The sequence below is a fragment of the Telmatherina bonti genome (assembly GCF_933228915.1).
Source record: "Telmatherina bonti genome assembly, chromosome: 8".
NCBI lineage: Eukaryota > Metazoa > Chordata > Actinopteri > Atheriniformes > Telmatherinidae > Telmatherina > Telmatherina bonti.
Genome location: NC_136626.1, coordinates 18,936,684 through 18,959,294, shown reverse-complemented (window position 1 = coordinate 18,959,294; position 22,611 = coordinate 18,936,684). Strand labels below are relative to the sequence as shown.

Below are 22,611 nucleotides of genomic sequence, written 5' to 3'. Positions count from 1 at the left end.
AACTAAACTAAACTAAACTAAACTAAAAAACTTCTTAAAAATGCCAAAGATGTACTGTTCCACCATCCATGTGCTTGTGAGTGGGCCATGACAGTGCCAAACCCGAGACATCAGAGTGATGTCAGTGATGGGCACAAGGATCAAGCAGGTCCACAGAGAGAACTTATCCCCTGGCAAGCAGAGCTCTGCACAGGAACCCGACAGGATCAGACCACCCCAAACAAAACCATTTTCAAACAAGCATTCCCACCCCCCCTTAGCTTTCCAACTACCTACACAATAAGCTTGTTTGTAGTTTCTGTTTGTGTGTCCTGTTCAAATGTTGTAAGCACACACCCTCGGTGAGTTTAATTAATTTTCTTTTTATCAAACACGATGGGAAAAAAAACATGATGTAAAGCTTTATTGTCTGATCATTGAAATACAATATTGATCCATGTAAATCTCTCCAATGTCTAATAAGCAGTTTTTAAACCTTGCTCTATTTTACTCAGCCATTTTAATACACACAATAGTTTATAATAAACTAAGACACAATAAACTTTCTGTAAAGGCGATGACATGTTCGTTAGATCATTTAAATGACAGTATTTTTCCTACAAAACCAAGTGAAGGAGCATCTGAACTCCAACAGTTCAGTCACACTTCCCATAATAATATAGGTCTACATGAATTTATAAGTGTCAGTAAAGATGCTGCTAAAAAAACATGGTATATGCACTTATCCTTATTTTATGTATAAAGTAACTTGTAACATGGAAAACAGGGTGCAGTTTACCAGTTATTATTGAAAAATGCAAATTGCTGTTGCTTATTTAGCTATGCAGTGTTAAGCATCTCTAGTGTTCTAGGGTTTGTCCATATTGGTGTGAACATTTTGGAACAGGAGAGAATTTAACCACCAAACCATGAAAGGAAAAGTGAAGTGGGTAAAACATGTTGGTTAGACTCAAAATGAAATCAGGATGTGTGGTAGGAGTTCACCCAAATAATGATGATGGTGATGAAGCTAACTACAAGGAAGAGGATGTAAAAGAGGAACATCAGGCGGTCTATTATAACACCAATCTGGATCCAGTCCTCTGAGCTGGGACCTCCTTTCAGCTTCTGCACCACCTGAAGGTGGATGGCTTGGAGATCTGTGCTCAGGTTCCTCAGCACCCGCAGGGTCTTCTCCTCATTCAGAGGCTTCTCTGAAGTCTCATTGTCTTTGCCTGTTAGAGAGGAATCCTTCATTTCTGTTGCACAGGAAACAAAACAAGAGAAGATCAAATGTTTTAGGATTTATATCAACTTGAATGCAGATGACTGAAAAGAAAACAAAAACAAAACTCCTTGGTATGAAGACTACCTTGTGCATTAGGATTTTCAATCACTATGTCTTCTTTTCTCGGTTTTGGAGGAAGCCACACAAGTCGGCCCAAAACATGTAGAACAAACACTCTGAACCAGCGGGGAGGTGGGTCATAGTGAGCAGAGCCACACAGGAGGTTGGTAATGAAGATGGTCTGCAGTAGACTGGAAACCATCATTACCAGGCAGAGAGACAGGAACACATCTGTGAAAGAAAAGGTTTGAAAAAAAATAAAACAATCAGATGGTATTATATTTAATAATACAAGGAAAAAAAATGCTTAAAAATGAAAGAAATACAGAAAACAGCCAGCTATTCATCTGCACTGGGCGTAAACAGAAGTAAACTGGGAAACAGCCCAGCTTCTCCAGATAGTGGGTCCACATGTCAAAAAAAATCCAACAGTGCTAAAATCCATGGTTAGAAACTGACAGATAGAACTATATTCCTAGTTGTTTTCTCTTCGTGTGTGTGTGTGTGTGTGTGTGTGTAGCAGAGCATCCACAGGGTGTCATGGAAACTCCAAACCATCCATCTAGTTCCTAGTTCATCATGAGGCCAACAGCGACAAACAAGATGGCCTCCAGACATGTACACATTCACTTCTGAGGTCAATTTAAAATCACACAAAAAGTTAATATGGGTGTTTTTGACATTAAGAGGAAGCTGGAGTGTTGGAGGCTGCACACACACATGGGGAAACCACACCAACCCCATGCAGATTGCTGATAAGCAATGCTATTAACCACTATACCATCCTGCAGACCCTACTCTGAACCATGAAAGTAGATCTGCTAGGTGATCACATGCAGCCTTTAGGTGAGTGTGTTTGCCATCTTGGAAACCTAAGCTGAGCATAAGAACAGCTATATTCTCAGACTCTCTCAGACCACTATAACGTTTTGTTCCATGGACTAGCAAAGCTGTGGCATGAGATCAAACAAAACCCAAAACAAATAAAAAGATTTATTGTCAACTGACTAATGAGCGGTATGGTGTTTCCGGTAATGGGCAGCAGGTCATTTGTGCTGAGCAGGAAGACAGTGTAGCCCAGAACGAGGGTCATCTTGAACAAGGATCTGTCAATGTCTTGGGGGGGTAAAATAAAGCTGAAGAGATCCACTGTGATTAGGAAACCGCTGGGGATCAGGAGGTTCACCACATACAACATGGCATTGCGGCGAACAGCGATCTGTAGCAGAGTTAAAACATTTGCAGCACATTGTTAATCTTTATGCATAACTGATTTATTTATTGATAATACTTTCAATTATCTTCATGTATGAATGGATTAAACGGAGGAGTATAAATGTTGCAATATCTTACAAAGAAGCGAATCTCATCATATGTTTCTTCATCTGACAAGGGTAGGACAGATTTCTTTGCATTAATTCCAACCAATTCCCATTCACCCATTGTCGACATTACTTTTTTAGAATTCTCAAATATGTTTTCTGAAAAACTGTCAAGTTCCAGTTGTATGGCACTGGCTGAAAGAGATAACATCAACATTTTGGGTTAGACAAACCTGCTAGTTATATCCTGAGAAATCACAATATTAAAAACTGGATTCCTGCAATTATTAGAGGGATGAAAATGAAAGATTGTCATGCAATGTTTTACTTACAAGGGTGTATGTATGAGTTGAAGCTGAATGTGCAGTTTTGAGTATCAAATGGAAACAAGTAGATTTCAAGGCTACAGGAGCTGACGACTCTGATTGGTTGTTCATCATAAACATTGCCTTCAAAATAAAGATAGGTGTATGGGACAAATGGAGCCGTGTTTTTCTCCATGCTGCAGGGGGATAAAAGATATTTAATACAATAAGTTAATGGTTACATTGTACCTTTTTATGTAAATTACACATATTTTCTGGTTGACATTACACAATTGCACAAGTTTCTGGTTATCAACCATCTCTAAAAATATATGCAGAAAGGACAAAAACTTTTCTTTTTTACATTTAGGAGGATTTTGGGAGTTAATCTCTATCAAGTGATATGGATTCAATCTGTGGAAATGATTGCTCTCTAACTCTCCTAACCAAGTATCCAACCTACCCTTTTGGTTTGTATTTCTTATGTTTTATGTTTGCTCTCTTTGACACCGATTAAAACTAGAAGCATTAAATGTAATCACCAAGTTTTCCATTGTGGTATTAAAATGCAGGAAGGGTTTTACAGGATTAATAACTGTTAAATTTGGACTTTAAAAATTATGGGAGGAACAGAAAAAGCAAGTGATATGCATAAGAAGTTTATACATATTAGTTGTGCCTTAATCAATTGGGTTTTTTTTGTTTTGTTTTTTTTTTGTTTGTTTTTGTGCAGCTGGATTAAAAAGCCCAAACAAAAACAAACCAACACTTTTCTGACTTGGCAGTGTTGAGGATAACATAGATGGTTACTGTAATGAAACCCTCTGGTAAGTTCACATTTTTGTATCAGGTATCAGTATCAGGTAAACTTAGTTCACACATAAGGTGGGACTTACAATTCGTTGATAACAATATCTGGTACCCAGAGATTTTTTCGTGGAACTGCAATCCAGGCTGAACCACACTCTTCATAGCTCCACACAGTGAATTCATTTTTCCATCCCTGCCCACAACATGCAAAAACATCAGCAACAACTCTGTATGTTTTTATTTTTTATCATATAGGCTGATGCTTATTCATATTTGCATGATTTCTCAGACTTGACAGTGATGGCTATCGATAAGTAGATAGTAAAAATGGACTTACTAGTGTTTGCCAGATAAATGTTGTTAAGACCTGAGACTTCTCGTCCTGAAAAAGACAAAAAGAAAAAGAAAAAGAAAAAAACAAATGAACCCATCATTACAGATATATTTGAGGCTTGTATAATTGGAACATATAAAACTTTCAGGACAAAGTTCTTACCACGCCTAAAATACCAAACAAGGTGAAGGACAAGAAGACAACAGTCGTTTCTGATGAATTCACAACTGGTCGAATGGAGCTCAGGTTGAAGACTGTTTGGAGACTACCGAGTAGTGACATTGGGTTGGGTTGAGTGCAGTTCAATGTAGCAGAGCTGAATGGAGCTACAGAAACAAAAGAAGAAAACATAAATGCAATGGCTTTGTTTGTGAAATGAACAAACACTAACACTACATGAAACTCCCCCAACTGTGTTCATGCTCACGACCAAGTAACATTGTAATTAAAGCGTGTCAGCATTAATAAGGAATATCTGTATTTTCATCCTTCAGAAGGACCAAAACTTAGCATGTTCTGGCTGTCCAGGAGACTGAACACTCGTAAGGCTGTATTGAAATTAGGTTTGTGTCCTGGCGGGTGTTAATAGGATTTAAGGCTTAATGGACCTTTAAAAAAACAACAAAAAAACATGTGAAAATATTTTACCATGCTTTTCTCTATTGTGGTTGACAAAACTAGACAGGTGGTCTAACCTTTAATGAAATCTTTCATTGATACTGCTAAAGAATCAGATTGTTAATCAGGAGAAAAGTTCCATCAAGCTCATATTAGTTTTGCTTGATTGTACATGCAGAAAACCCAGTTTGCCTGTAACTCTTCCAGAGTGTTACTTCAACAGATCAATCCCAGTCTACAAACGAAGGATTTGCAAAGCATTATGAGAGCTTATGAAAACAAAAAAAACAAAACAAAAAAAAAAAACAGGATATGCATATAAATAGTAAATGAGAAGTGGCATCTCTTAGGAGTCATACTCACCACTTATGAGCAGAGAGGTCAGGATGAATAGAAGTTTAGACGACTTGACTTTCATCGGGCAGCACTAAAAACATTAACATGGGTCAACAGTGGTTGTTAGTTTAAGTGGTGTGCACGTGTTGAGGACTGTCCTATAAAGTTGTTCACACAGATTCGAGACTGCATTTTTTTCTAATTTCAAGGTGTAAGGCAAGAACCGGAAGAAAAGGAAGACGTTTTAGTGCTACTGGTCTGCAGTACACACGTGGAAGCTGTCTTCTGTTTTTTCTGATATTGATTATTATGATACTGACTGATAATGTTTGTTTAGAAAAATGCCATATGAATAAGTTTTATTTGTCATTATTGTTATTTATTAAAGTGAGAAGCAAATTAAATAAAATAATGATCATATATATATATATATATATATATATATATATATATATGTTAAGATTTAAGATTCAATAGAAAAATGCTGCAAATAGTCAAACATGAATTTAGATTAACAGGACTGAATTTTTAACATGCGTGTCTTAGTCTTAATGACAAACATAACAACAATGGCGCTTGAGATAATATTTTGCCCTCTGTGTGAAAGCTGGCTGGGAGTGATATCTTTTTTCCAAACCCAGAACCTGACCTCTCTTATTATGTCGTGTTTCATGGGGAAAAAGAGAAGCAGTGAAGTTTTAGATGTCCGGAGTTTCGGTTATAATAACTACAGTTGTGCTCATATTTATTCATACCCCTTCACTAAAGAAGGAAAAAAACAGCTGCCTGTAAAATAAGCTGAAATTGACTAAAGTAATAATAAATGAAAATCATGACATTATTTTCTAATTCTCTTTCAATAGAAATATTTTTTTAAAAAAAACAAACAAATAATATATTTCATTACATATTACGTCACTAATAAACTAATATTTTGTTGAACAATCCTTTAATGTTCCTGCTACAGTCAGGTGTTTTCTGTTCCTCTCAGTCAGACTTCTGCACCTGTTGACAGGTATTTTGTCACCCTGTTCAAAAGAAAAGTCTCTAATTTGTCCAGGACCAGTTTTTTTTTTTTTTTTTCTTTTTCAACTCAATTAAATGAAAAAACAATGTCTCATATTACTAAATTGCATTTTTGCAAATTTCTAGTTATTGTTCCTTTTTTAAGTCTCCAGCTATTTGAGTGACTGCTCTAAATTCAGCCTTTTCTTTAATGAAAGCGTATGAATACATTTGAGCACAACTGTACATCCTTAACACTCAAAGTTGCATTCACACAAGTAAACAAGCTTCAGTTAAATAAATGCCAATGAAAAGCTGAATTAAATTTTCCAAGTAATTTTATTTTAAATACAGAAGTTTACTCCATTTAAAATTGCACAGCATATCACATCACTACTGCTAAACAAAACTCCATAATGAATCTCTTTTATAATTATTTTGGAACCAAGACTGCAGGGTTCACTATCTTTTAAAGTTATTACAACATTTTGGTCAAATCTGAACAAATCTTTGAATTACTAGCTTAATAAAATGGAGCCCTTCCAAACACACACATATCATTTGTTTACTGATTGTATGAGTTCACCCAGAACACGATGATGGTAATAAAGCTGACTGATATGAAGAGGATGTAGAGGCCAAACAGCAGGCGGTCTATGATGAAACCCACCTGGATCCACTCCTCTGAGCTTTGGGTCCCTTTCTGCTGCTGCTCCACCTCCGTGCGGATGGCCTGGAGGACCGTGCTCAGGCTCTTCAGCTCTTGCAGGGCCTTGTCTTCCTCAGCTGGGTCCCTGTTCTCCAGAGGATCCTCATCAGATTTGCTCTTTGTCATCGGTGAGCTGGTCTGTGGTTCTAGTTTTCAGGTGATAAATAGAAGAATTGTAGAAAAAGATATAATATTAAAAGTAGAAGATGGGTGGGGGGGTCCTAAGCTTTGTGTTCTGAATGTTCAGTCTGATGTTTTTCTGCATGCTGGTAGGGTTTTGGTGGTCTTACATGTACCCCAGCAATCTTTCCAGTGAGTTGGTCTGCAGCTACAATGGTCTTTTTGCGCTTTGCACACTCTATGAGCTTGATGTAACCCCACAGTAATCATCACATGCAAAAGACCAGCTGAAGTGAATTAAACTACATTGAGAAAAACGACAACAGCAACCTCAACTCTGTAAGGAAACACCAAACATCAGCGTTTTCTGCCTTTAGGCAACGGATTTCATAGTTATGTAAAACACTTTTAATGACTACATAAAAAATCCTGCATACCTTGGTGTGTTGGACTTCTAGTTGTTTTTGGCATACAAACAAGAAAGCCCAACATTTTCAGGACAAGCACTTTGATCCACTGGGGGACGGGAGAGAAGTTGGCTGAACGGCACAGCAGATTGGTGATGAGGATTGTCTCCAGCAGACTGGTCACCATCAGAGCCAGACACAAAGAAAAAAACACGTCTGGCAGGAAGAGATGAGAGATCCACTGTGATGTGAAGTATTCACACATCAACATCTAAAACCTACCAAATTCTACCTTAACATCAACTTGTATTTATTCATCGCATGACGGCTCTTTATGGATTAGTAGAGACAGACTGAGATTTCATACAGTTTCCTCTTTATAATGAACACACAGTATAATGATGTGTTTAGTACCTATGCAAGTTAAACAGGCTGATAAACTAAACAAGTGAGATGAATGGAAAGTAAAACAGTTTGAATCAGCTTGTAATTGTCCTCCAGTATATTATACTTGTCAGTCTCTTAACTGATCTACATGCAGTATTAAGGTGCTGAGGGAAAAATATGTGAATAAAATACTAAACTTCAAAGGAGCAAAGTTCTTAGATCTTTATATAACAGAAAAGTTTTGCTTTCATGGGAATCTTTGAAGAAGTCGTATTCCTCGAGTTTCATACTGACTTATGAGAGGTATGGTGTTTCCGGTGACAGGCAGCAAGTCGTTCATGATAAGCAGGAAGACAGAGTAGCCCAAGATGAGGGTCATCTTGAAGGAAGATCGGTCAACACTCTGTGGAGGAAGCAGGAAGCTGAAGAGGTCCACCGTGATGAGAAAGCAGCTGGGGATGAGCAGGTTCACCACGTACATGGTGGCGCGCCGCCGCACTCTGATCTGAAACAGTAAAGGTCAGATGTGGTTATGTTGTAAGACACTATTGGCATAACTCAGTTGTGTATCTTTACTCTGTGCTTAACTTATTAAGATAAATAACTAATTAAGATTGAAAGGAATATGACCCAGTGTGTGTTATTTCCCTGTGATGTTTTTTATTTTACCTGAGTGTTTGAGCGTTTTATATATTCATAAGTTATGTTTATTATGTAAAGCACTTTGAGCTGCCTTTGAGTGAAAAGTGCATTATAAATAAAGTTTGATTTGAACAACGAGATAACAAATGCACCCATGTAAATCTTGTTATGAATGGATTGCAGTGTACAACATTTTCACTGCAACTGATTAAGATCACCGTCAACTTACATTAAATACAAGCTTGTCTGTGAAAAAAAACGTGGTGTCGTTGATGTCAAGTTTCTTTGCGGTGATGTCCAGCAGTTCCCATTCACCCATTGTGGTCATCACTTTCTTTGAGCGCTCTGTGATTTGAGCTGTGGGTCTTCCAAGGAAAATCCTTATATCCATCGCTGTGGGGAGAGGGTCAAAAGAGCTGAGCGCTGAAGGAAGGAGTCCGTATCAACTTTAAGGTGACACAGTCAGAGTTTTCTGTGGTTTTTTTTTTAGATTTTGTTCAAAGCAGAGGATAAAAACAACTTTACAGTGAATGGAATTTGTGTTATTTTTTATGATTGTTTTCATGGTGTATCAGTTAACTACTGCTACTAATAGTTTAACAAAATAATATTCAGTTATTGTTAATGTGCTTGTTTGCTGTGATGCTATACTCACCATAGTAGATGTAGGAGTTGAAAGTCAAAGTGCATTGTTGTATGTCGAATGGGAAGGTGTAGATATTGAGGTTGCATGAGCTCACAATTCTGACAGGCTGAGCGTCGTGCACAGTACCGTCACTGTACAAGTACACGTATGGAACAGATGGTGCTTTGTTTTCTTCCATACTGTATGATCAGAGTGAGATGTGTTAACGTGCAAACAATATCAGCACCCTCAATGTAATTTCTAATACTTATAAATTCATAACAAAGTAATTAGGCTGCATTTACAATGTGATGTTTCACATGTTATGGAAGAACAAAACCTTTATTAGGCTTGATTTAAATTGAAAACGGAGCCATTACAAAGCTTTTAATGGCAACATTGAATTATGTCCAAGAATGACACCAGATTAAAGCACAAAATTTTCAATTCTCTCTGCAGGAAAATATGCATGTGGGTTTAACAACCACAAAGAAGAAGAATGGGAGCATACATTTTAAAAAACAGACAAATTCATGTTTTTTTTTTTTTTTTTTTTTTTTTTAAAAAGATTTCTTCTGCACCAAAATGTCTCCTAAAAGCGTTTCCACATGATCGCATGCTGAACTGTATGTGCAGTGTATGTTTTGACACATAAAACTCACAACTCGTTGATCACAATATCTGGAAGCCAAAATTTCTCCTTGGGAAGAGAAATCTTGTTGGTACCACACTGGGCCGGGTCCCAACTGATAAACTCATTCATCCAGTGCTACAACGACAAAACCAGTGTCAGTGTGAGAGCTAAAGTCCCACCACAAACCACACAGTAATGCTGATTCTAAAATGAAAATGAATCGGATGACTGAGCTACATACATAATTTTGCCAAATATATGTGATCAGGAGTTGAGCCTTTTCATCCTACAAGACAAAACAAATGAGTGTAAAACTTTAACACTGAATGAAAGACGTAGAGCATAAACAGATTGTCAGAGTTATAATATCCACACATGCAAATTCCTCTTGGTATAAAAATGAGATGTTAGAAGCTTAAATAGAAATTCCGCACAGGTATTGAAATCTTTTTTTTCATCATCCACCGACAACTGAACCTACCACTCCAAGTATCCCGTACAAAGTGAAGTACACGCTGATGTTGGTGTATGTCATGGGGTTGAGGACAGGCCGTATGTCCTTGAGTTCAAACACAGGAGTCAGAGCGCTCAGCAAGCTTTGTTGGTCTGGCTGGGAGCACCTGATCTCTATGGGGCTGCATGGAGCTGATGAGAATTAATGTATTAATATTCAGCATACAGTAGATCCCTCTGCAGCTTGTCTTGTTGTCACTAATGCCGTCCTGTTGGCAAAAGAAGGCCTTCACATGCATATTATACCCAGTAAAAAGCTTACCTGGCATGAAAATAATGAACAGAACCAGTGTGGACACCACTGGCTGAACAAGTCCCTAGAATTTCAGTAAAGCAAAATGTCAAGCGATTTTCATAACCAATGCTAAATTTCAACTGAGGAATATCGTTTATGACATAATGATAGCAGAAGATGACATCTTACCTTCACAACAGTATCCTCAAAAGCCATGATGTTGTAAGTGAACTTGTTGTATTTCTGCAGTTGTCAAATGAAGTTTCTCAGTTTCTCATGGCGAAGGATTATAGAATAAGTATCTTCAGAACATTGCTTTGTGTACTTCTTGAACAGAACAAATGTAAAATAATAGTATTGGGCAGAGAGACGATACCTGCCACTCACTTGGCACACCAGCTCTTGCAAGACTGAAGTCACCCCTCACGGCCCAGATATACAAACAGAGTGTAACCAGAGCGTGATGTGGACAAACCCCTGTCAAATCATGTGGGGGAGGCCAGGCAGAGCAGTTGCTTTCTTTGTACTTTTTTCTCATGAGGCGAATGCAAACCACAGTTTATACTTGTACCTCAGTATGTGACTTTCAGGCAGCTGAAGACTGACCACACTGGTATCACAGTCACACCTGCTGGTCACAGGCAAATCGGCAGTGGATGCCACGTGAGGCACAGGCGTCCTTTGGTTTCAGCCCCAAACCCCTACCAGCCAACCTTTTTGGGTTTTATGTAACATGTTTCTCCGAATCTTTCCAGCGAATCATACCAGTTACTTACACAGGAAAATTTAATTTGTACTAAAATTATATTCAGTTTATTGTTTTTTTTTTAAATTGTGAAATATTCATCAGAACACATTATGATGTTTTGCACTCATAGCACGAGTCTTAAACTGATGCAACTCAAGTTTTTTTTTCTGTTTTATCTGCCGTGATCCTAGATGCTTAGGTGTTGCACCATTTGTGCACTTCATATATTTATTCTAGATTAGAAAAACTGTCCATTCATGGATTTTCTACAGGATCACATGGGACTGGGGCATATCCAAGCAATCATGAGGTTAGTGGGGGGGGGGGGACAGGTCACCAGTTCATTCACACTTAATTTCATTCCTGTTTAGATTGATCAGTTTATGTAACATGCATGTTTTTGGATGGTAGGAGGAAGTCAGAGTGCATGCATAGATTGGGAGGACATGCAAACTCCACACAGAAAGGTCTCTGTTCCAACCTCCCCTCAGCCAAGGCTCGAACTAGCAACCTTTCTTTGAGGCCACAATACCATCCACTAGTCCACTGTGCAGAGCTTTATACCCCTTACTTGCAAAAATCTGCAACAATGCAAACAAGAGAAGAAATGACTGCGCAAAAATTATTTGATTAATTATTCAATTTTCTATTCTTTATTTTATCTTACTTGCAGGTCACTTTAATGACAACTGTGGCACATTATCTTCTTATTCAATGATGTACAGGCATGAAAGTAGCCACTTTATTCATGTTTATATTTTATTAATTTGTGAACAATGAATATAAAAAACAATTTAAAAAGCCTGTAGCCAAACATGAAAAATCCCAGCAGAGGAAAAAGTGTAAGAGGAAACAGAATGTCAGGAGGAAACACCTGCTTTGCTGGTAAGATCTCTGATATTCAAGATTATTCAAGCTGATCTATACACTTATACACATTTGAGCTGATGATGTGCTGACTTAAAAGTAACACAAGATCACTTTCTTCTACAGAGTCCTAGCTTGCAACCCTGACAGTGTTCTGGCTCGTGGGGCTTGTCGCCATCATAGCTTCTAAAATGCCTCTTTCTTTGGCCAGTGTATTCATGGTAACACTTTTCTCTTATTTTCTCCATCAGGTTGTCCATGAGTACGGCGATGCTGTGAGATTCGATGTTGGGTTTCTCCATTGGGGCATCGCTGCAGTTTTTGCACTTCTGATAGAGGGGCCTCGTCTTGACGATACCGTTGACATTCATCAGCCGCATGTGGAAGAGCACCATCACCCGGTTGGAACTCCAGCCTCTCCCACAGCTGCAACATCTGAACCTAGAAAAAAACAGAAACAATGGTTTTCAGTAAATAGCTCAGTGTCCTTAATATAGCTGTAATGCTGTTTTTCCATGTGGTTAAAAAGAAAAATGTCTGAAAGTTTATTTGCCTACTCAGAGGCTCAATTATTGGGCTAAATATTACAACACTATATGCATATAGTAATTTTTATCACTTAATGAATGTTTTTAGTTGTTTTATTAACCTGCATTCGGTTAAAGAGACAGTATTCAGGGAATGATGTTTTTCGGGGAATGTGTGTGTGTGTGTGTGTGTGTGTGTGGGTGTGGGGGGGTTGTCTGCTCTCTGTCCTTGTGTGCGTGTGAGTGTGTGGAAACAGCTTGTGTCTTTATTATTTTTAAATATATATATATATATATATATATATATATATATATATATATATATATATATATATATATATATATATATATATATATATACATATATGTATAAACTTATATTTACTTTAACAACTTTAATGTGTCTTTTTTTATTTACGCTACATCAGCAAAACATTCAGACATATGAGGATCCATTTGTGCAAAAACAGTTATGTTAACAAACACAAGTTAATGTCCACATATCATGTAACCAAGCATTTACACTTTTTAAAAAAAATCTAAACATGTTAAGCTTCGTTTAACCAGCTGTTGTAACTGGATACAAAATTCTGACCTTGCACATGTGTTAATGACGCACTGCCTCCAGCCATAGCTTGGACGATTTGGCGCAATATGTTCATCAAACTCCAAACGCCAAGAGTGCTCTGGTTTTAGCTTGTTCGTTTCACTCTCAAAAATAGTTGTCCACTTTGTCGATTCCATCCTTTAAAGGTCAGTGGAGATGTTGGCTGAATGCGCAGCAGAAAAATCAGCTGATCGCTGCTGTTGACAAACAACTGAAACTGAACCCGAGCGGGGTGGGACTGACTGATGCGCTCCTTATAATCCTAAGAAAACGAAACTTACTAGAGTGCGCTGGGTTTCCATAAGTTTCGGCAGAAGATTTGGAAGAAATGAAAGTAACATGGTGGGCAGCTACTGAATGCAACAATGACACCTACTGGCCATGCACTGATTGTCACGCATTCCAACAGGTTCAGATGTTTTTATTTTTTATTTTTATGATTATCTATCATTATATAGTTTAAGTTATTATTCATTTTACGGGCAACATGCAGCCTCTAATATTGTGTGTGTGTGTGGTAAAAAAAAAAAAAACAACCCACAAAAACAAAACACAAAGAAACAAACAAAAACATAAAGCTTGTAAATATTGGCACATGAATGAGACACTGAATGCAGTACAGGCATGAATTGTTCTTCAGAGGTGAAAATAACGATTAAATGTTTGAAGTGAGGTAAAGAGATCACTGGGTAACAATTTTTGTGTTATATCTTAGATATTTAAATGAAAAATTAAGAGGCTTTGTTTGATTTTAATATTTGATATTAAAAAAAATGTGAACAAAATGTTTTGAACAGTTTGGGTGATTTTACAAGTACTACGGTTCCAAAAGAAAAACAGACTAAACTTACATCCGAAATTTATGTTGCTTTTTCTTTCAGTTTTGATTTCTATTTTTTTTTCTATTTTCTTTAAACATCAGTTTCATTTTTGCTCTACAGGTTGTAAGCAGGTGCAAAAGTGTTTGGTATGCTCGAGAGAGTAGTGGTTTATGCATAGTCTGGGCTTGTGATAGCCAACATCCTTTTGTCACTAAAAACATGTTGTAGCTCCATTTTTACTCAATCTGCATCGGTCACTTTTTTACATGCATAAATAAATGAGACCACCATAGATTATGTGAATGTTTTAAGTGCAAAAACTTCATTTGCATATACTGCTTTAACCAAAATTCATGTGGAATCAGTAACAATTCATATTTGTCCCAAAGAGATGTTTGACAGACTCATAAGAAGGCAAATTCTCCACTGTACAAATAGACAGGACAGATGATGGAGTATGAACTTGAGAGGACCACTGGACTAATGCATATGAGACAGGTTAATTCTATAGAATATTGATTAAAAGGACAAAGTAACAAATAGCAGTGACACTTGTGGCATTGTTGGCATTGTAAGGGTAATTCATTCAGAGATACCATTTTATTGTCAGGGGACCTTGCTGTTCATTCGGGGTGGAGGTTAACTTCTATATACGGTAGTGATGCATAATTAATAACTGTGTGTTTAGTTTTTTTTTTTTTTAAAACTGACACCACATTAGCCCTATAAAGTCTTCCTTTCCTTCAACAATAGCTCCAATGTTTTAAATAAAGCATTCTTAGTGCTGAAAGAGGTATATTTCCTTGTTGTATGATGCCAGTATGCCTTATATTTTTGGTGGGATTAAAACAAATAAAAGAAGTCGTTCAATAATGCCCCAAAGTACACAAAGCTTTCATTCCTCAGAAGAAAATGTTTCTTGTTGGCATTCACAGACAATATTGCTTTATTGTCAGAAGCCAGTAAAATTGACTCATTGAACCTCATGTACATATTCTTTGTAATATTAGTGCAATTCAGTTACAGCAATATGTAATTTGTACCAAACAATGGCCTGCAGAAAAATATGATTGATAATGACTATGATCAGATCGTGTGCAACTATTGGCCTCAATAATAGCATGCAAATGCTTTTTTTCTCCGCCTTTGGCTGATCTTTTTAAATAATATGCAATTAACATGAACACATATTCACCCTTCTGGGTTTTTGACACAGTTCCAATCAATTTGGAATTCAACATAAGAAAATGTTGAACTCATATTAAAGTGCATCATTATTTGTGTTTGTTTTGGCTGATGGAGTCTTTATAATGACCTTTGGATAATTATATTTGTGGTTTATGCTGAACAATGTATACCCCATCAGTCAAGACATTAGAATTGCTCCAGGTGCCTAATATGGCCTATATGTTTGATCCAATGAATCTGTAAATTATTTCTAGTAGCAAATACATGAAGATACTATCAGCACTTATATACACATTGTTGAGTATTATTTCTTAATCTTTTATTTCTAAGATAAGCTATAAAGGTAAGAATGGTGTTAGATTAATTTAATGTCTCAGAATTAAAATCGTATAAAGAAAATAATTTCGGTGAAAATGTGTTATATATCAGTGACAGCAGCAACCTACTCCTACAACCGGAAACCGGAAACGAGGGGAATACGTTGCTAAGGTAACGGGTACAACTCTACATGCTACTACGCTTGTAAGCGACCTGTCATTTTTATTTTACATCAGACATCATGGAAGTGTCAGATACATACTTGATACGACCCAACTATCAGCACAAGTAAGTTGACCAAACTGAGAAGACACGTTTTTTGTACGTAAGGTTTAACCGAGCCCAGCTAGTTTAGCAAGTTTGTCGCTAATGTTAGCTTTTTAGCTAGTAGGGTGCTAATTTAATCTCGGGCTATTAGTTGTTGGTCTGTTACAGAATTGCATAATGCCACTAATTTAAAGATCATACTTATTGTTAGAGTCGATCTTTATTAACGCAATCTGATTTACTATAGACAGTATGTGAGTGGAATTAATCAAATATACTGCAAAAACTGAAATCTAAGTAAGATAAAAAAATCCTAAATTGAGTACACATATGCTTATTTTTTTAAAGGTAAGATAATTCTTAGTTTTATGCCAGAGAATTCCTGTTGTTTTAAGAGTATTTTTTATTTGTTTTGGGAAGTCTTGACAAGCCAAATTATCTTGTTCTGTTGGCAGATAATTTATCTTATTTTAAGCAACATTTACCTGATTTTTGTATATTTTTTTCTTGTTTTTTAAGGCTGAGTTTTTGCAGTATGGATTATTATCTTTTTGTTGGTTCATTTAGCTGTTCATCAAAACACGTTCAGTTACATTTATATTGTAAATACAGGCAGACTGACATGTATCTAACATGTCACTAGAACTTTACTTCTGCTCCTTTAATCAGTTATGGGTCTTTCTGCCTTTAGTTTTGTTTTTACGCAATTCAGATTAAACTTGACACGATTGAGATTTGATTGATTGTTTAACCAGTGCAAAACATTCCACCACTATGTAATGGACTGGTTGGCGACCTGTCCAGGTCGTACCCTGCCTCCCTCCGGACAGCACCTTGGATAGGCTCAAAAACTCCCAAAACACCTTGCATTGGAAAACACAAACATAATGGATGGATCGCTGATATTTCATTATTTTTTATTATTACATATATACTTCCCAATTTTGCTATGTTTTAGCAAGTCAGTAGACATATCCTTATGCATTTAAAGTTTAATCTGTCTACAAATATATGTTGTCATCACTAAACATTGTCATTTATTCTCATATGAACTGCTATTGTGTTTTGTGTATGCCCAGTCATTTTATTGTTGCTCATCATTGTTTTTTTCTGTTTCAGAATGAACTAAATAATTGACTGCCACTCTGCTCTTACAGATTTATTTAATATGCTCACATTTACTTTCATTTGGCTTCTTCCTGAATTACCCCCCTTGGGATGAATAAAGTATTTATCTATCGTTGACTGTGGGTAGCAGCTTTTCACGAGATATAGTCCACTTAAGCTGTAGATCCGTATAAGGAATAGCTGTAGTTGCTAAATCCTTCCTGGATTTGGATTCAGTTTATATTAAATTTTTAGTTTACACTTTGAGCAACTTACCTACAATTGATTCTGGTTAAAATAATGTTTCAGGGTCCAGATTCAACAGCTCAGGTAAAAGTTCACATTAAAATATCATTATAGCTCTCTGTGTAGATATATATTATAAAATTATAAGTATTGTTTGTACATACTCTACTGCATATGAACTACATTAGTCAGATGTTGAATCATTAATGAAAACATATGAAAGTGATTTTTTAAAAAGATTCCAATGTTCTTTGATGCAGTTGAGAGGGACGATAGTGATTTTTGGGATCTGTAAACTTAAGGTAAATTTTCTACTCTTGCTCCTCATTTTTCTACGTTCCAGGTTTAAGGTGCCTATTGTAAAGGAATATATTCGGGAAATTGTGAGGGAGCGTCTTTCTGGAGTTCAGTATGACCCAGAGGAAGTGGCAAGGCTGTCCTCTTCACTGGCAGACTGCATAAAGGACAAAGTGAAAAGTAAGTGATGCTTTCTCATTTTTTGCTTTATTTGAAGAAATTTAACATACAACAAACTAATTTGCACCACCAAGAAAATAAAATACAAATGTAAGGTTTTCTGACTCTTATGCATTCAATATTCAAGGCTAGAAATGCAGAAATAGAATTATAGAATTATAGAGATAGTGAAAATGATTAGATAAGAATAAGGACGTAATTTCTTTTTCTTTTTTTCCCTTTATGATTCTTAACTTCAGTGGAATATCAAATTAAATTACATTAATTTCTTGCAATTACAGTTATACAAAATTTGAATATCACATAGTAAATGTATCCAATTGCCTTTTTTTAAATTGATGGACTTTGTTTTTCTTTCTGCTCAGATGCAGGATTTGACAGATATAAGCTTGTCGTTCAAGTGGTCATTGGAGAGCAACGGGGTCAAGGAGTCAAGTAAGTTACCATGTAACTTAGGTAAACTCGAAACAACTTTTATTTTTTACTTAACTTTTTTTGTCTTAGAAGGACTATGTTCTAGCAAAGTATTTATAAAAAACATTTAACTGTTCAACACTAAAATGTAATTAGATAAGAATAAATTGTAATTTCTGTATAAAAGCACTATAATAAAGAATAATACATGGATAATTTAGTGTATAGTGCATGTTGTGAACAGTCGAGGTCATATACAGCCAAAAGACAAATAAAAATGGGCTTCATTCATCCAATATCTCCTTAAATTTGTTCTTCAGTTTTACATAAAAAGTTTTTTCTTTTTTCTTTTTTTTTTTTTGTTTTAGCAAAACCCTCTGTAAATTTTAACATTAAGGCACAATTTGCAATTTCTTATTTATTTTTAAATAACTACATGCTTTGTAAAGCGTTTAAAATTTAATGAAGAAATCATCAAGTTATTTATTACAAACAATGATAAAAAAAAAATCAGGCAAAAAACATTACTTTCATTTTATTATTGTATTTTAATGAACTAAACACTTCTACCTGAGCCACCACCTTATTGTGGTGGAGGGGTTTGTGTGTCCTGAAGATCATAGCAGCTATGTTGTCGGTGGCTTTATGCCCCTGGTAGGGTCACCCATGTCAAACAGTTGTCTAGGGGAGGGACCAGACTAAGTGCGGCTCAAAGACCCCTATGATGACTACAATCATGGGCAAGAATGTTCCCCTGCCCAGATGCGGGTCACCAGGACCCCCCTCTGGAGCCAGGTCTGGGGATGGGGCACAAGAGCGAGCGTCAGTCGGGCTCGGCCCGGAAGGGTTACATGGTCGGGTTAAATGTCAGCTGGCCAGCAACAAGAGGAGGCGACCCTGGCGGTCTGATCCTCGGCTGCAGAAACTGGCTAAAAGGACAAAGAATGTCTCCTCCTGTCTGGTGGGGAAGGAGCCTGAGCTTGTGCGCTAGGTTGAGTGGTTCCGGCTAGATATACTGTATTTGGACTCACATCGACGCACAGTTTGGGCTCTGGAACCAGTACCCCTGAGAAGGGCTGGAAATTCTTCCACTCTGGAGTTGGTCATGGTGAGAGGTGCAGGTGTAGGCATTTTCATTAGCCCCCGGCTTGGTGCTGGTACATTGGGGTTTACCCCGGTAGACGAAGTGGTAGCTTCCCTCTGCCTTCGGGTGGGGGGACGGGTCCTGTTTTGGCCGTAAGGTCGTTGGTACCTGTCGTGGTGGTAATCCCAGAACTAGAGGGAGGAGGGTTCATCGGATAGTCAAATCTTGGATTGAGGAGGAGGGGTGTGGTATTTGTCCACAGTGGACCAGCTCTATACTCTCTGTGGGGTCCTGGAGGGGGCATGGGAGTTTGCCCAACCGGTCTACATGTGCTTTGTGGACCTGGAGAAGGCATTCCACCATGTTCCCCGGGGACTCCTGTGGGGGGTACTCCGGGCATATGGGGTACCGGACCCCCTTGTGCGAGCTGTCCGGTCCCTGTACGACAGGTGTCCGAGCTTGGTTCGCATTGCCGGCAATAAGTCAGATTTGTTTCCAGTGAGGATTGAACTCCGCCAAGACTGCCCTTTATCGCCGATTCGGTTCATAACTTATATGGACAGAATTTCTAGGCGCACCAAACTGGTTGAGGGGATCCGGTTTGGTGGCCTCAGAATTGGGTTTCTGCTTTTTGCGGATGACGTAGTCCTGTTTGCTTCATCTGGTTGTGATCTCCAGCTCTCACTAGAGCAATTCACAGCTGAGTGTGAAGTGGCAGGGATGAGAATCACCACCTCCAAGTCTGAGACCATGGTCCTGAACCGGAATAGGGTGGATTACCCTCTCTGGTTCGGGAGTGAGGTCCTGCCTCAAGTGGAGGAGTTTAAATATTTCGGGGTCTTGTTCACAAGTAAGGGAAGGATGGAGCATAAGATCGACAGGCGGCATCTGCAGTAATGCGGACTCTGCACCGATCAGTTGTGGTAAAGAAGGAGCTGAGCCAGAAGGCGAAGCTCTAAATTTTCCAGTTGATCTAAGTTCCTACCCTCACGTGTGGTCATGAGCTGTGGGTCATGACCGAAATAATGAGATTTCGTATACAGGCGGCTGAAATGAGTTTCCTCTGGGTGGCCGGGCTCTCCCTTAGAGATAGGGTGAGGAGCTCGGTCATCCGAGAGGGGCTCAGAGTAGAGCCGCTGCTCTTCCGCATCGAGAGGGACCAGTTGAGGTGGCGTGGGCAGGATGCCTCCTGGACGCCTCCCTGGTGAGGTGTTCTGGGCATGTCCCTCCAGAAGGAGACCCTGGGTGAGAACCAGGACACGGTGGAGAGATTATATCTCTCGGGTGGCCTGGGAATGCCTCGGGATCCCCCCCATAGAGTTGGCAAATGTGGCTGGGGAGACGGAAGTCTGGGCTTCCCTGCTTAGGCTGCTGCCCCCGCGACCCGATAAGCGGTAGAAGATGGATGGATGAACTAAACATCCAAAGGCAACATTAATGCTGACTTTGATCAACACTCAAATGTTCTCAAGACTGCTCTTGAGAATTCATATATTCATCCATGTTTAAATCTTTGTAAAAATGTTCGTTGCAAATGGGACTTAAAAAATAATTTGTTCATGAGAATGGTTGCTGAATTAGGCCTGATGTTGTATCTGACAGTTTTTCCTAATAGTAGCAGCAGCTTGCTCTTTATGACAGTATAAATACAATAACCCTGAACTGAAGACATAAATAAAAAAATACCCAGAAACCCAGCAAGATTTTTACAGTGACTGACAGAGTATGTTTCTTATTATTTCCATAAACATTCTTTCTGAGGGATTAACTATTCCCGTTAATATTAGGGCAGTTTTTTGTTACAGTATCCATTACACACTTCAGTCATCACATCAGAATTTGTAGCCACACAGTCTAGAATACTGTTTGCTTTTTAGTCAGTAAATCTGCTGCTAAATTGAGATTTCAATCTAAAACGTGATGAAGAAAGTAGAAGGCTGACTCTGAAAATGGATCCCAGTGTTTCATAATTATTAACATTAACATTAACATCTAGTTTAGTAAAAATACAGTTCCTGAACATGTCTGCATGAGATCTCTACTGTTGCTTTGTTTGAGATCTGTTTAGGGAAAGTAAGTGCAAAGCTTTTAGCACCACTGGAAAAAAAAACAGTGACAGGCAACCAGTTGGGGCAAACTGTTGTTTTCTACTGTGCAGTGTCTGAAACAAACTCTATTGTGTGTTTCCAGTATGTCCTCCAGGTGTTTGTGGGATGCTGACACAGACAGCTATGCAGAAGATGTTTTCATGAATGTAAGCGTCCAGCCACATGGGAGGGTGTGGGCAGACTTTTGTGAGACCAGTTTTTCAAATGACTGTTTTCACTCCACAGGACAGCTTGTTCTGTGTGGCGGCTGTTTTTGGAAGCTATTACTACTGAGGACTGGAGTGTGGATGGAAGAGAAATCATTCATGAAGATTTGTGAGGGGAACATTTGGGAGACAGCTCGCTGTCAGCCTTTCCGGTTCTGAAGTGTCCAAGGATGTAATGGCTGCGTCGTTCAGAGAGATTCATCACTTTTTCTCTGAATAGCATCTGTGCTGGTGGGACTTTAAAATGAAGGATCTCAGTGAGATTACTTGACAAGATGGTTATTTGTCAGACCTCCAAAATATGGTGTGGTTAATTTGGGTTTTACCTGAACCAGTCAAACCACTTCTCATGAAATGTGATCAGTAAACAAGCCCACCTGACTTAAGTTAGTAAAAAGTAAACTTTTCTCATATTTACTGTGCAAGGTAAAACACAGTGAGCTCTTTAAAGACTTGTCAGATAAAACATGTCTCCCCCAATGTTTCCAGTTTTTCTTCTGATGCAAAGCTGCTGCATTAGTAGATATTAGTAAAAACAAAGAAAGACGGCAGAAGAAAGAAAATAGAAGAAAATAGAAAGGCTAAACATAATGCCTTATATGGTACATTTTCTCAAATACAGTGGGGACTGTGGTTAGACACTGCAGCTACAGCAGAGGTCAGTATTTGTCTGATTGTCTGCATCACTAATTCATTCAGGTTTTCTCCACTTTCTTTCATCTTGTTTGGGAGGTGGGCTTTTACGCCTGATCCATCACAGGACCAACTGTGAAGCCAACAGGACTAATAAGTATTCACACTCACGCCTCCAGTCTGTCAGCTTCATGAAAGGATTTGATCCACATAGATCAGCTGTAGTAAAAGTACAAAACATAAATATATTTTTTTTAAATTTTGTGTTGAACACGTCATTTTCTCCCAATTTTAATGTGACTGTTGTCTTTATGAAAGCTAATCAGTCATTAAATGGAGTCAATTTGGGCAGTAAACAAATATTTATCACATCATCAATTCTTGACATGTCGTAGAGAAAATGTTTTGCATTCCAGTTTGGTATTTAGATTTGCTTTTTTAAAAACAACCTGCTAGTATTACTATAATTATTATATGTTGAGTATTTGCAAATGTTTTTAAAAAAAAAATAAACTGAGTAATTACTGAATAAGTCTTGAACTGGGTCATTTCAAACAAATTCCCATTTAGGAAAATATGTCTGCCTTTTAAGAGACAATAACTGCACAGAACCGATAGAAATGCAATAGAAATGTAAAAAGTAGAAAAAGTAAAACTGTCACAG

General features: G+C 37.8%; 4 protein-coding genes across 4 annotated transcripts; 1 reads left to right on the top strand and 3 right to left on the bottom strand.

Annotated features, from left to right (window-relative positions):
* Positions 1-960: 960 nt before the first annotated feature.
* On the bottom strand, positions 961-4,380 carry LOC306759861 (5-hydroxytryptamine receptor 3C-like; the record flags this gene model as incomplete). Its single annotated transcript, XM_079245608.1, has 8 exons — positions 961-1,238; positions 1,352-1,558; positions 2,336-2,546; positions 2,681-2,844; positions 2,982-3,151; positions 3,851-3,957; positions 4,132-4,146; positions 4,261-4,380. The coding sequence occupies 8 exons, from the start codon at positions 4,378-4,380 to the stop codon at positions 961-963; spliced, it is 1,272 nt and encodes a 423-aa protein (XP_079101734.1).
* Positions 4,381-6,622: 2,242 nt separating this feature from the next.
* On the bottom strand, positions 6,623-10,545 carry LOC306759860 (5-hydroxytryptamine receptor 3C-like; the record flags this gene model as incomplete). The annotated part of the gene is made up of 10 exons (XM_079245607.1): positions 6,623-6,912; positions 7,324-7,509; positions 7,975-8,185; positions 8,552-8,745; positions 8,978-9,147; positions 9,610-9,716; positions 9,823-9,867; positions 10,063-10,226; positions 10,357-10,411; positions 10,519-10,545. The coding sequence occupies 10 exons, from the start codon at positions 10,543-10,545 to the stop codon at positions 6,623-6,625; spliced, it is 1,449 nt and encodes a 482-aa protein (XP_079101733.1).
* A 1,441-nt stretch (positions 10,546-11,986) lies between these two features.
* Positions 11,987-13,223, bottom strand: LOC306759601 (receptor-transporting protein 3-like). The gene is made up of 2 exons (XM_079245288.1): positions 13,067-13,223; positions 11,987-12,385 (listed from the first exon to the last, which is right to left on the bottom strand). Exons 1-2 carry the CDS (start codon positions 13,213-13,215, stop codon positions 12,055-12,057), a joined length of 480 nt encoding a protein of 159 aa, XP_079101414.1. The 5' UTR covers positions 13,216-13,223; the 3' UTR covers positions 11,987-12,054.
* A 2,403-nt stretch (positions 13,224-15,626) lies between these two features.
* Positions 15,627-21,589, top strand: dynlt2b (dynein light chain Tctex-type 2B). Its single transcript, XM_079244761.1, has 5 exons — positions 15,627-15,693; positions 17,369-17,502; positions 17,868-17,937; positions 21,191-21,254; positions 21,334-21,589. Exons 1-5 carry the CDS (start codon positions 15,647-15,649, stop codon positions 21,379-21,381), a joined length of 363 nt encoding a protein of 120 aa, XP_079100887.1. The 5' UTR covers positions 15,627-15,646; the 3' UTR covers positions 21,382-21,589.
* Positions 21,590-22,611: the final 1,022 nt, after the last annotated feature.